The sequence below is a fragment of the Chelon labrosus genome (genome assembly GCF_963514085.1).
Source record: "Chelon labrosus genome assembly, chromosome: 17".
NCBI lineage: Eukaryota > Metazoa > Chordata > Actinopteri > Mugiliformes > Mugilidae > Chelon > Chelon labrosus.
The window spans coordinates 12,717,578-12,732,844 of record NC_140350.1 but is presented as its reverse complement, the minus strand read 5'-3'; the positions used below and the strand labels follow the sequence as shown (position 1 = coordinate 12,732,844).

General features: G+C 42.5%; 1 protein-coding gene across 1 annotated transcript in view; it reads right to left on the bottom strand.

Annotated features, from left to right (window-relative positions):
- Positions 1-15,267, bottom strand: part of cadm2a (cell adhesion molecule 2a) — a 205,005-nt gene that overhangs the window by 32,750 nt on the left and 156,988 nt on the right. Inside the window, exons 3-4 of the mRNA XM_084564606.1 lie at positions 9,126-9,278; positions 5,825-5,962 (exon numbers count right to left, since the gene is read on the bottom strand). Coding sequence (XP_084420732.1) covers positions 5,825-5,962; positions 9,126-9,278 — 291 coding nt within the window. The remainder of the gene's footprint in view (positions 1-5,824; positions 5,963-9,125; positions 9,279-15,267) is intronic.

The window sequence follows — 15,267 nt, the reverse complement described above, 5'->3', positions numbered from 1 at the left end:
TACCTCTCTTTCACAAAAAGATAAACCCTGGTTCGTATTTGACTGTGATTGCGGAGCACTGTTCTGTGGGTGGGTGCTCACAGCTCTGCATCTTTGGCGAGAGCCAAGACGCCGCCTTAGAGGATTAGAAATGGAAATGACAGGCGTAAAATGTGACAATCTGACCCTTTTATGCCATTTCACAGGGGAGAGGGACGAACCAAGAGAAGAAAACAGGGGGACAGACAAGAGAGCCCGAGGAGGTCTGCTCGGTTGGGGGAAGGAATCGTCAACAACAGTGACGGAGCTGACTAATCCTGGCAGCGGGGGTCCAAGGGCTGACTCAACACACCCTGAACAGCATCCCGCCTGACATTTAAAACAATTTGCTTAGGCAAGAACAATGTAAGATCATCTATGAATGAGGAAAATCTAAATACACAGAAGTGATAAACAGTCTTTTAAATGTAAAAACACAACATTTCATAACGTTAAAAAGATTAGAAACTAATCCACGCGGTTTTCATTTCCTGACAGATGAACAGCTAACCAATATCCGTGAGTAAATTTAAGCAGTAACCTCCAGCTCTAGTGAGGTGTGGACATGATGTATTGTACCTTCCACCATCTTGTCCTGGCCACTGTTCAGGGAGCTCGGACCGTTGGCAGCCTGCGAGCATCTTCCCCTGTCTGAACTGTATCACCGACTCAACTCTAAGCTTAAGTGACTGTTAAAACGTTAGGAGAGTTTTTTTATCTGTGCCTGGCAGACCCGTATCATAATGTCTTTTTTTCTGACGTGAAACTCCAAAAGCATTCACAGCAGAGAGGAGGATTCGCCAAGACGGCTTTCAGCTCAGAAAAGAAAGGTCTGGTCAGTCTCTGTGCCTTGGCATTTAAAAATGGACAGGTGCTCCACCTCTATGATGTTGCTATTAATGGGCATAGACGGTGGGTGTAGCAATCTGATCTCCTTCTGTGCTCCGAGTCTGAGTCTGTTAACCTGATCACACAGTCTTGTGCAGCCAGAGACGGAGGATGAGTTAGGTACACCTCCACAATGACATATTTAATCAAGGTGATATACTGTAAGTTGTGCTCAAGACTCTTATGCTCTTCGTCCTAATAATCTCGCGGCTTTAGCTTTAGACAGAAACCAAATCCGTATGTAATACATCGTAAACCAGAGTGCCTCAGTGTACATTAACATAAATTACTTACAAACCTCATTCAGGTTCGTTCATGTGACATGTAAGTATAGCTTTTATGTTTGTGTGCACATGTAACAGGATAGAGGGGGCGAATCTGCGTTTTTGTGCGAGCAACTGAGGCATCTTTTATTCATGCCACTGTGACTTGCAGGAGCCATCTTGAAATTACATCTTTAATGGTCATTGATCCACTCCACCCCGGGGAGCTAAATGTAGTCCCTACACAGACTTTTTAAGCAGCGTGCAGGGTTGCCTAACACGGCCAAAGTGGCTGAAAATGTACTTTTCTTTTAACCAGAAAACTTCTTTGAAACCCTGATCCTTATTTTAGCGTTCGCTCTAGCATTCTCACCGACGTCGATATCAGCCCTCTTGGAAATGATCTCCAGCAGGAGATTCTTCCTCTCCAGTTTCCTCAATGGCCCTCTCCGAGGCAAACTCCAGGATAACGATGGCCGTCTTATTCTGCTCTTGCTCACAAGCCGTCAAGGACAATTACCCATAAATGAAGAAATAGCCAGCGCTATTTCAAAAGGTTGTTCACTCACTGTTTAGCTCTTCAGCGAACGGGTGAGTGATAGCATATTGAGACCCAAAATAGTGCGAGCTGCGTCTGCGGTAATCGTTCCTTGTCCTTGACTAACAAGTTTGACAACTGAGTAGGGACGTGAGTGCAAGTGAATTTGAATCAAATCTCTGTGTTTTTTTTTTTTTTTCTTTCTTTAAGCCCCTTTGGAATAGAGCTATCACGTAACATGATGAAGCAATAACCTCTACAGTTTAGGTCAGAGAGTACGATAATGCTAGTCCGATAGCGAACATCCCCCGCCTTATTTGAAATAAATATTCATTTCATCTCTGCCTTGCTCGGTCTCCCCACAGCTCCCCCTGGTTCAGTGGTGTGTAAACAACTTCTACATGTGGTGATATTGGAGGAGGTCTCTATGGGTTACGGTGTGTAACTGAGATAGAAATATATCATTACTGGGTGGGGACTGAGGGGATCTGAGGGACAAAGAGACTGAGAAATAAGAATATTGGATTCCCTTCCACACACACACACACACACTCAAGCTTATGTCCTTACATGCAGGCTGTCTGCTCCATCTGTCTGTTATGCTCACGCAGACATACACACATATACGGTGACACACACGCACGCACACACACATTTAGCATAGGGTGTCTGTTAACTGCATACGAATGGGTGATGGACTGCTCCAGTGGCTCTGGCGATAATATAATCTTCTCCATTCCCCCAGATCCCACACCAATATGTCACAATTGTCATTTATTCCCAGCATGGTCGCCCACAATCAGATGGCTTTTCACACTGAACACACCCTGATCCTGTCAGGATGATGAACACTTTCGAGGGCACTCATATACACCTACACATGCATGCATTGTGTATTAACACGTGCCGCCCCTTTGTGAATAAATAAACTATCTTCATGTTTATTTATTTTGTCATTTTAAGGTGTCGAAAGAAAGTCGGAACCACCGGAGAGAGGCTTACCCCTGGATTGCTTTCACCTTCCCCCATTCAAATGCAGCACACGCATATGAGAACATAGAATAACACGCGAATAAACCACTGGTGCCAAATGTAACAAGTCAGACTGTGTCTAGATAATAATTCGCACCTTCTTATTTTACAAGAAAGTGGACCAATTAGTGGCAGAAATGCATTTGTGCTCTGACACAGAGGAACTGAATGTGTAAATGTGCGCGTGTCAATCATACTTTTAGTTCCTGAACTAAACATATCCTGAATACGTCTGATAAATGAATCACACGGAGAAATTAACTGTTAATGAAAAACGGACTCCTACCTGTCAGAAAGGACAGGTTATTATTAAAGGGGGTCGATGATTCATTCATCTTTTAAACCGAGAGGCTTTTCTGCTTTTATGCATAATTAGTTCATATGTTATTTCTGCAGTTACAATAAAAAGATACTGGAGACGAGGGTGACCGGTGTACAAGCGTTCACGAATATGAAGCTGAGGTGAATTTGTCGTCCCTCTGCCCAGATCCAGTATGTGAGCACCAACAAAGAGTTTAAATAATCGTGATGCCATACATTCAATATCATCTACCAACTAATTAAAATGAAAGATAACCACGATATCTGCTTAAAGCTGTGCGGAAAGCCGGGATTGATTTGGCCTTATCTGCTTGCTCATCTGGACCCTGGGAACACCTAACGCCAGATAGCAGGCTGAGCTGTCTGGACTTAAGCTCGGGCAGAAAGGGTGTAATGGCAGACACTGAGAGAGCTTTTCAGCGAATTCAGCGAGGGCCAAACATCACCTCCGATCGAAAATTCCTGACGAGCGTGATAGCGGATCTGACAACTATCCTCTAATCTGACATTTGTATTAAGTCTCAAGGCTTCTGTTCTAGGACACTGTTACCAAGATTTCTTTTGCAAAGAGAAAAACGACTATGAAGCAGATGTTATTACACAACCTGCCTCCTGTATTATCAGTTTCAGCCGTGTCAGGAGTCATTAACACAGATGTGTGTGTCCTTTCTGGGCAAAGCAACCTTGCCACAGTGAATAATATACTGGTGTAAATTTAAAGACAGTCATGCGCCGTGTTGAGAGGCGAATTATAGCATCTGACCTTAATGAGAGAGCTAATCCCCCTGAGACTACCTCCTCCTCTTGAAGCCACCAAGGATATCTCTGACTACCTGTTAACTTTCCGTGGTAAATTAAAAGAACATAATGCCCTGGCTAGGTTTGCCTTACAGGGAGCTCTTCTTTCAGTAGCGGGCCACTGGGAGAAGCAATAATCACCCGTAGAGACCACAATAAGCCTGTAAGGAAAAATCCTCCTCTGCTAATTAGAGTATACTCCGTTTTTATATGCTCCTCAGAAAGGCAAAAAAGGTGTACAAGTACAACTAATGAGAGTATATTAAAAACACAGCGATTAGATTAAAAAAAGTGTGAAATACAACAACACGCGACTTGGGGATGTACTCGTAAACACAAAACTTAATTTAACTAATTTAATTTAGTTTTAATGTGTGATGCCACCGCCCTGTGATAGACTGGCGAACCTGTCCAGGGTGTACCCCGCCTCTCGCCCGTGACCCTTCACAGGACAAGCAGTCACAGAAGATGAATGAATGAATGAATGTATGATGCTGGTGTTAATGAATATAATATCACCGCTCTTTAGTGAATAAAACCCGCGGGTGATAGCGGGAGAAACACGTTTGGCAAAAGTTACTTAACGTTAAAAACACAAATTTAGTCACAAGAACTACTGTTGTCTGTGACGGCTGAAAGAAAAGTATTAACATGCAAAGTTAAGAAGATGAAAAAATCAACCGTGCACTGGCAAGACTTTTTTTTGTGGTTTATTAATCCTTTGTATAAGCAGGGAAATGAACTCGGTGAAGTGTGTGTGTGCTGTGCATCTCAAATCCTCCTCATGAAACAAATTTGACTACATTTAATTGGGCATTTAGGATGTGCAACACCTGGCTGCTTGTTATTCTCATTACTCAGTTTCAATGATCTGTTGGGTTTTACAAAGATTTTGACAACATCTTTCCAAACATTTGCATTGTTTTTTTTGTTTGTTTGTTTTTTGGCAAAAAAGAGAAAATTTGTGATTTTCAATCCAATCTCTGACTCATTTAAATCAGAGAAAGGCTGATTTGCATTTTGTTATCTGCCTTTAATCTTCTTCGCGGAACAACACTGATACCTTCGTATAAATACGACTGCGCTGATGATCTGTGACAGTCTCTCCCAATGGGTTCTGCACGTTATTTGATACAGAACCGCATCTGTTTCCGTCGTCCTCAAATAATTAATTTCATCATTTCATGTCCTCATCGCTCTCTTTTTTTTTTTTCTCCTTCAGTATTCTCTCTTACTCCCTCTCACTCCTCCTCCCTTTCCGTCTCATTCAAACAATTACAAAGCGGATGGTTCATCAAGTAGACCAGAGCCGGAGCTGGATGGAAATGAGGTATGTAGTCCAGTCATTGAGGTTTCGGAGCAGCCCTCTGATAACAAGGGAGGTTAATGTAACAATCTCAGGCCAGAGGACACGCGCAGATCCGGCTCTATTAGAAACTTGTCCGGAACAAAAACACACTGCGGCGACGTTGCCGGTTTAAACAGAAGACTTTCCGCTCCTTCTGAATGCATTTTAAAACATAAATTAGTCCTTTCTGCTACTTTTGTGTTTGTTTATTACAAAGCGACGTCTGAGCCCTAATGAAATGTGATAACCGATAGTTTTTAGTGTCTGATAACACGGCAGAGAAGGGGCTGACTTTATAAAAAGAACATTGTGGCTCTAACAGAGGCGTCTGCTCCAAAGGGAAGCCACAATCTAGTGCATGAGTACATAGTTATTACTGAAATAATAATTTTCAATAGGAAAAAAACTACCCTTTGTTTCTATAACATGAATTAATCATGGCAATCTTGACAACGGCATAAAACAAATGGGCCTGTTTTCTATCGTAACAAAAATGATGGATCCTGTTGTACTTTGCCTTTGTCGTCAGCCACAATAACTCTCATCCTGAAGCTGCTGACCTTGGGTTTGCATGGTATAACACTCTCCTGGATGTGGTGCAGATGTAAACGTACATACCTTTGACCTCCTTCTCATTCCTGAACCAGCGCAGGTCAGCGGCGGGCTTGCTGCCCTGAGTCATGCAGGTCAGAGTGACGTGGTCCCCCTCCAAGGCGGGCTTTGTCAGGCCATCGATCTCTGGCTTCTCCGGCACACCTGGAAGGACGGAATGGAAATCACAGCGATGGAACTAATTCACGCACAGCAGTGTGCCATTATGCAGCAATAACATTATTATGCCTTATCGGAAATTCTCCTCCAGCTTTCCCACCTGCAGGGATATTAGAGAGGAGAAAGGAGCTCGCAACAACACTGTCTTACCTTAAGGGTTGCGTTGCTCAAATTACAAGAAGCACATTTCTCATTTACATGTTGTGGTGCCTAGCCATGTAGGGAGTTTCCAGGTCATAGGATACCTGTCTCTGCTTCAGCTGAAATCCAATAGGGTTGACTGATTCTGACCGATTCAGTTCTGTGATGCTCACAGATTTGAAAAATAACATTTAAAAAATTCAGCAGCATCTTTGTCCTCTACGAATCAATGTCCAGGTTTCTCTGTGCACTCCACAAACCTTAGTACGGGCTGGTTTCGCGGCATTAGTCGCAGCACAAAGTGTAAGTAAACAAACCTGTTTTCTTATGTTCGTGTGCACACGTTGTTAAGCAAAGGCGTGCGACCACAGAGGAGGCCACGAGGTTGTAGAGGAAATGTTAATTACTGGCCTTTCCTATAATGAGTATTTTAAGTGTGTAGTATCTGTCTGCCCTTCTAATGTCAATGAGCAATAAGTCTGCCTCGGGCTGAGGGACTGAAAGGTCTGTCAGTCAATGCCATTGACCGACTCTTGCCTCGTCTGTCTCAGCCCATCCTGTAAGGTTTATTACCGGAGTTAAAGGTCCTCCTGTTTTATGTTTACCATTCAAAAGGAGGTTAAAAAAAAAAAAAACTAATAATAGGTGTCGCCCGGTGCAGACAACATCCAGTAAGATCCGTCCTAGCTTATCGAACTAAACGGGACCTGCGTCATTTTAATTAGCATGTTTGTTTTACGCAGATTGATTCAGCACATACTGTAGCCTCGAAGTACGCAAAGCACAAATGTCATTTTGTTTAAGTTCTGTGGCGGGTGTGTGTGTGTGAGTGAGTGAGAAAGTGTGGCATGACTCAGAAAAGTGTTTGATGGTTTTTCTCCCAGACTGAATAAGAGGCAGATCAAATACAATGTTCATCTTATACAGTCACGTTCCCCTTGGGTGGCTGCAAAGCTTTAAACCTTCTCTCTGTGTGTATGTGCTTCTCAGCTCATTTGTGCATTATGGATCGGTCTGTGCTGTGGCGTGTTTGTGCGCGTGTGCCAACAGCATTTTAAAGACGTGAAAAACAGCTCGACTTTCCAATTTCACTGATAATACCCGGAGTCATTGTTATCATCCTGCTTCGTATGAATCTACACATAAATACTGCATACATGTATGCGTACAGAAGTAATGTTTAAAATCTCACCTGGGCGCTAAGCCTGCCACATTATGCATTTTTAGCGAGGCCAGAGGCATGGCTCTTGGCCCGGTAGTGATCCACTGCTTTGGTCCAGACAAAAATACCTACCTTGATGGACTGCCATGAAATTTTATAAAGGTATTCACAGCCCCCAGTGGATGAATTCTAATTACGGCGATGCCTGGCTTTTCCTCTACTGCTACCACGAGGTTTACATTTGTGGTTTTGAGTGAAATGAGTGAAATGTTGGAGGGATTGTAATGAAATTTATTACATGCGGTGATGTTCCCCTCAGGATAATCTGCAATAAGTTGTCCGGTAAGTTAAAAAAAATAATAAAATTCCCATCAGCTTTACAAATTATTGCTTGTGGTAGCAGATAAGCGTGTTTTTGCACTGAGGCACCAAAAGATTTGAATGTGAAGTCTGTTTATTTTGGAGTTTGGTATTTGGTCCAAATCATTTTCAGTGTTTTCTTGTATTCCTCCCCAGCGCCCAGCGTCCTGAAACAGTGGCAGATAAACGCGGCCATTCGCAGACCATTTTGTACGTTTATTAAATCTCCCTCTCTGTTTCCCGGCTCCATTAAGTATTGTTCAGTATTGCAAAATAATTTTCTCCATATCCTTATTGAGCGGTAGCCTTTAATGTCTCTAATTCTCCAAATGCTTGTTAACACAGAGAGCCAGCTAATGGTCCTGGAGTGCACTAGCACATCTATTAACATTAGCGAAAAACTAATTGGCAAGATAATAAGCCCAGTGGCAGGAAATGAGACAATGTTTGTGTGAGGCGATGATCATAACACAAACACTACTAAAGGGAGGGAGGTACTAGCAGGATGTTTTTATTTGTATGCAGTTGCAAACATAAGAAATTGGCCATTTTTAGGCAGTCCCAACAAATCCCTCTGTTGACAATTCATAAACTGAAAAAAAAAAAACTGAACACATGCAGAAAAATCACCACTAATGTTGCAACATTTTCTAGATTTGTTTTTAATATAATTTAACCGTTAACTGTCCCACAATGGGGAAATTGCAGTTCCTGCTGTTTGACCCATCCATTTGTACAGTTGGAGCAGCGGGCAGCAGCATCTAAGGACTGCGCCCAGGGAGCAATTTGGGGGTTAGATGCTGGCTCAGGGCACCTCAGCCATGGACACCGCAGGAGGTGAACCCGGGACCCCTCGGTCCCAAGCTGCACCTCTAACCGCTACTCCACAGCTCCCCTCAGAATACTGATTTCCTATTATGGAACAATCTAGAGAAATGTCTGGCAGTTCGATTGTGCAGAGGGAGTGGAGTATGCATGTTCCAATTGTGTTATTCATTTTTTTACTGTGGGTGCTCCGACCTGCTCCCACAGTCCAAAAAGAAGCCTTTCCAATTCATTCGTGAATCTAAATTGGCCATAGATGTGGGTGTGAATGGTTGCTTGTCTCTTTCTGTCGCTCTAGCCAGCTGGTATAGGCGGCAGCCCCCCTCCCGGCAACCCTCTACAACATAAGAGGTTATGGATGATGGGTGGATGTCTGTCAAATATTCTTGGATCTGCACAAAAATCATGGCTTAACTTTGCTCCCAGTTTGAATTAAACCTTTTAACATGTTTTTATTGCTAAATGCTACCATTAGCAATATAATGCATATACAGCCACAAGTACAGCTTTTTTTCTACCATTTCTAACATGAGCGCAAGTAATGTCACACCTGATTTCTGCACGTTTCGAGCAATTGTGGGACATGCAGGATTGTCTATTCCAGACAGCCAGAGGAGAAATGTCTACGCAGGGAATCTGTGTCGTTACTGACGTACTTACCTAGGACAGTCAGGTAGGCTTTGGCTGTTCTGACAGGCATGGTGAAGAGAGAACAGGTGTACATGCCTTCATCAGACAGCGTGACATCGCTGATGCTGATGGTCAGCTCCGACGACGTCGCTCGCACGAGCTCAATCCTGTTGTCCCTTAAGGCTGCGGACAGAGAGAGGCGGAAAGTTAGCAAACATTACAGACTGCTTAGTATTTTACTTCTTTTTCATTTGGTAAAACAAGTTTATTTTGGCATGCATTCTGCATGTTTACGCACATTGGCAGGCAAACTGCACACATACACACAGTCATGAACAGGAAATGGAAAGGAGGAGAGTGGACGAGGCAGTCGAAGGAGACAGGGTGAGGCAGACGACGACGATGAACCGATTCAAGACCACATCGGCAGTAAACAGCAAAATCGAAAGTGGTATGCTAGCATTTCGCTATGCCACATTTATATGACGCTAAATACAGTATGTGCACATTATTGACAGCAGTCTTAAACCAGCAGTCTTCTCCTATTGCGACATTACAAACTTTAATAAAAAAAAAATAATCAAAAACAATAAGAATTTGAAAGCCAGCATCTACACTAACAGTAGCCCAAGTATATTATTTAAAATGAACTTAACTTAACTGCTCTATATGCACAATTTTGCCTGTTCATTCTGAATTGCTATTGTGTGGTTATTGCCAATGCCAAAACAGACAAATGTTCACTGTTCTAAAAAATAAAAATCCTCCTCCAAACATAATACCTGCTCTAGACAAAACACGTTATGTAGTGTAAACAATGCACATATGTATGAATTGATTTAGATGCATAAGCAATTGGAAAGTGCGACCTTAACCGGGCACTTTGAGTTCAATCTGAAAACGAATGCATCAGCACTCTTCCACAGTAAACCCTACTCGTACGCTTTTCTCTGCGGGAAAGGGCTGTAGACATTTACTTATATGAAAATGTAATCTTCCAAAAGACGTAACGGAATGGAAATCAATACCGCAATACCAGCCAGAGAGAGAGAGAGACCTAATGAGAATTTGGCAAGATGTGTGATTTGAAATAGATTTGCTGAGATTGGATGGCCGGTTGAAAGATACTCCACGGTCTTTGAAAAAAAATAAAAAATAAAATAAAAACAGACTTCATATCTGTGTTATTGTCGGAGAACGCACTAAGATTTCAGAATCTGGTGGCACCTCGAAAATGTTGTGTGCTAGGGGTGTACTTTCAGATACAAAACAACATAAAAGACTGGCTTGTACATGGGAATCGTTGAGTGCGCAAGATTTCATTCATGCTGGTTCTGTGGCCTTGGCTGCTCCGGAGATTTAGCCAAGCCTACCTTTTGCAGGTACAATGCCTTTCTACAAACCTCGTTCAATATGAGCAGCCAAGGCTACCTCACTTTTAATCTCCATGACTCAGAACTCACCGCATTCAAGTACCACGTGTCTGTGAATGTTGGGTTACACAAAAAAAAAACTGATTTTTTTTTTATTTTTTTTTATTTTTTTGCAGAATTTTATGTGCAGAATATTTATAATTTCTTTCACTTGAGCCACAAATGGATATCTTATGGTAATAAAAGAGAAATCTAACAAGACTCATTGAGGGTTCCGTTGCCTCTGTGGATAGATCTGAAAGGTAAAAGACATTAGATAGTCTGTTTGTAGAGTGCTTTAAAGACTGGCTGCTGAATCGGGAGAAATTATACCCAGGGTATCTAAAGTACTACATCAGTTAAAACATCCTAAAGCTTTAAGCTGCCATTGAGCAAGTCGTTTTTCTTTGCCAAATAACCTCAACCGCTCATCCACACGCGAATCATGAAGCTTCATTTCAAACTGCAGTGTCAACTTTAATTAATTACACTCCGTATCAGACATGGTTCAATTAACATTATATTATTTTATGTATTACAATGATGTCAATTAAAGCAGCGGAAATAACTTCGGAAAGAGCTTTTCACAACTTTATAAGGAATCCATTATTGGATAAACTGACATTGTCAAAATATTACTATATTTTAAATCTTATGTTTGATTGAATAATACAAACCGCTGTGATTTACTTCTTATGGCTTTTATTTGTCAATTACTGGCGTCAATCAATCCAATATCAACTGAGACGTTTTAAAAGGCATCTTAGCAAGACTAAGATACAGGCCAGGGCTTTATCAAAAATCTCTGAGAGAGACTGGCGCCTCTTTACAAATGAAGACTGTCCTCCAACCAGTGTGTTATTGCAAAGTAGGATGGTTTGTACTTATTCCAGTACATATTTTGTAAAAAATGTATATACTGCATCCAACTTCTAGCTTGGCATAGCCAGAAATGATTCTTATCAGAATAGGAGTCTGGTAACACACCATTTGGATTTCATTATGGGAGCGTCCAGACAGTTTGATTCGTCTGTCAGATCTTTGCCGGAGCATAGTCAGTTCCCAACAGAGCAGTTTCGGTCCAACTTTTCACCACAAAAGAATGCGTGGGTGGGGAAGTTGGTCCGGCCTACAGGCTGTCCAACTTCTAGGCCAACAGTCAAAGTGCGGGGTAAATAGAAAAGATGCAAAAATAAAGTTACCCAAAGAATTTTTCAGGTTACTTCCACAATATACAATAGTACTTAATTATTTTACTGAATACCTTAAGCATTTAGGGGATTTAATTTGATTATCATATATTTTCTCAGCCCAGTACCAGATGAAGAGGTATTCAGATTGTGTTCCCATGCAAGCTGAATGGACCAGTAGTCACTGGGTGCAGCAGAAGCTAAGGATCGATACATATTGGCAACTGTACCTTTATAAATGTCCGACACGGTTGGATTTCTAGCCCTTCACGTCGCAGTGAAACGTGGTGTTAGGCACACAAGCTGCATTCTTTTTTTACAGCTTCCTGCGTATGCATGCCACAGTGATCACAGAACCGACAGCTGTAGAAAAATGTCAGTGAGCACACTATCTCATGTCATTTGGCCTGACAAGGGATGGAAGGCTTTGCTTTGCTGGTTCCAGGCTAAACACCTACAGCAAATGGCAACAGAGCTGTAATCAGTCTGACTAAACGACAGCTGCTCTCTCTCATTTACCGTTGCATTTGTTCTGTCCCTTCCTGTTCCTCGCAACACCGGTTATCTCTACATGCTGTGTACTGAGCCTGAGAAGGCGTGACGCGGAGATACAGGCACATGACATATCTTTAGGCTTTACACTGGTGACAGTACATTTCTGTTTCTCCGTGTGTGCGTGTATGACTGCGCATGGCTGTCAATGCACGAACACCGAATTAGTTTTAGTCTAATGCACTGCCACTTCAGCTAATGGTGAGGCCTGTGCTGAAAAGACGGTTATGTTTTAAGCCGTATGTGTGCATCACACACAAACATATAGGCTGCATCCCAAAGAATAAACTAAGACAAAGAGCATGTGATCTGATTCTAGACGACATCTCCTCTGTCTTTCTTTCTGTCAGTCTTTCTCGCCTTCCTCCCACCCGCAGACCTCATTCTGTCTACTCGAGCGGCTCCACTAACCTGTGAGTGTGCACAAGTTAAACAATGTTTCATTTCAACTGTTGTCTTATTTGCTTTGGGCAAGGAAGTAAGAGCAGGCAAATGTCAGGAAAATACATTTACTGTTGCTGGCTCGTGAGCTGTCGCAGTGCAACGCTGCCTTCATCCTTTCCCTCTTTAACATCCCATGCTGAGAAGCTGCTCGTGAAAGATCGAGGGACGTTGATAGATACTTCTTTGAGGGTACATAAAAAAAATCAGATTTGTTGATCTATTTAAGCAAAGAAAAGAGAACAAGAACCGAGCGAGTTGACTAGCTGTGATGGCACTACATTCACATTTATAATAAAAGGGCCTGATTCTAAAGCGACTCCGCGGAAGCAGCTTGATTGAATGAGCCCTAATATCAAAACGTCCAGTCAATCACCACCTGCATGGTACGGCGATGGACACCAATAATTTAACACTCCAGTTTTACTATCACAGAGGATTCTTATCATTCAGTTCAGAATCTGGATTTCAAAATCCAATCGTGAGTCTCTGCATTTTTTTTCACTAGTTGCAGGCACAGATCAGGAGAGTTTTGATGCCAAAAAGAAGGATCATCCTGATCCCCCTGGAAGGATGGACTCAGGCTGGGTTTAGAAACATGAAAGGTGTTATATATAACCATGAAATCATAACATAACTGGTAAGTATACAACTAATACAGCAAAAAATACATTTTCAAAACCTTTGAACTATCTTTAAAAACAATGTGCCCTTTTAAAAGCCAGACCTGTTGGTCAGTATATGACTATTAAACCTGCCATGATTATTTTCTCCATTCAGATTCTTAATTCTTTGGACATAATGGCGGTAAATTAAAAAAATGTGGAAAGGAAATCAGTGAGAATCAGTGCAAGGAAAGACAAGGCCAAATGAGCCAGTGGGGGAGCAGAGACGTGACACAGGTACGGAGCCTGGAGGAAGCTGAAATTGCAGGACGAAAGCAGCGAAACTGGTTTCCCAGGGAGTCCAGATAAAGTGGCGCCTATAAACACAGGCATGTGAACAGAACGACGGAAGCTGGATGCCTTGCGGAATTTCTTTTCTGTTCGCACCAGTGCACAATCAGACACCCTGCCATCTCCAGCAAGCTCAGCACAGGTGGCAAGCGAGAGAAGATCCGCCATGCAGAATCCCTGTAGAAACTCCTGGGACACCAGCTCCATCCGTCCATCCATCCATCCAGTTCGTAAAGACAGGGGAGAGGCCTCTTCCCTCAAGGCAGATCAAGAGCAGCACACTTCTGAAGCCGAGGGGAGAGGTGGGAGTCGAGAGTGGACTGGGCTGATGTGAGTCGGACGTGGCCAAATCATTGCCCACCACAGCTGACCCGCCAGCTGGAGCATGCACAGTTACGGGCCGAAAAACCAAATAAAAGTAGGGCACAGCTTATAGCTATTTTTTATTTTTTGTTTTCTTTAGCTCTGACATGCACTCTGGATTTATTGAACGCGATTTATTTAAAACGCGGCATCTACGACTTTGTATTCTGTCGACTTTAAATATGTGGTAGAAGATCTAACAGCAACACCGCTGGTATACATCATTCCTATAGGATACAGTAAAGTACAAACACTACACATAACTCACATTTTCTATCAAATATAAAACAAAATACAGTCCACCGCTGCTTTTTCTTCTCTGTAGAAATGTAACCTCTGCTCCCTTACTCTGCGCTCAGTGAAAGGTTGGATATCGACGGAGAGTGCACAGAAGAGGGACGCATCCTTTGCTATTTGTCTGTGAAGGTAGCCGCCATCCATTACAGACCATTAGTGCCAACAGTCCTGAATGTGTTCATGGAGGACGGTGCCGTTGTCAACATCAAAGAGTGGCAGATTTATATTCTGCTATATCCACGTACTGAATGCGAGTACGAGCGTATTTCTTGCTCACTGAGCTTTAGTCTCTCTTCAGACGGAGAGCAAAGCTGCACTTGTCAGCATCAAAGTTTTTGCGACAAATGGTCAATAAACTCATGTCCATTCTGCTTGTTAAGGACCCGAAGCTTACCGTTTGTGTGTGAGAGAGAGGGGGTTTCAAACATTACATTGCCTTAATCGCAGCAGAACCTGCACCCTGACACGTGAAGGTGAAAGGTTTGTCAAATTTTTCTTTTCAGAAGCAGAGTGGAGGCATGGTGATTATTCATCAAATTACAAGTGCTGATGGCCATGAGCTCAGAGGAGCCGTCTGGGATGAGGTTCCCCTGAATGACCGGTCGGATAACAAACGGCAAACAGCCATAACACCAAAAACCACGAGGCTGTCTGCTCTAGTGCTGTATTCATAAAGGCACAGAACAGAGTGTGAAAGTGTCAGCCATCTCTCTCTCTCTTTTTTTTTTCTTTTTTTTTTTTTTTTATAAAAGACACTCTGAAGAGGATGAGAAGAAAGGCACAAGTTTGAAAAGGAAAAACGTAGGCAGAGAGAAGCTGCACGGCGAGAAGGTCAAAGATGCCTTGTTTCTTTTAATTTAGATGTGACTTTTTTTATTCAAAGGGAAAGCGTTCAGTCGGCTGGTGAAAGAGGCTTAAAGAAACTTGCACTGATTAGACGCCAACATGTGTGACGATGTTA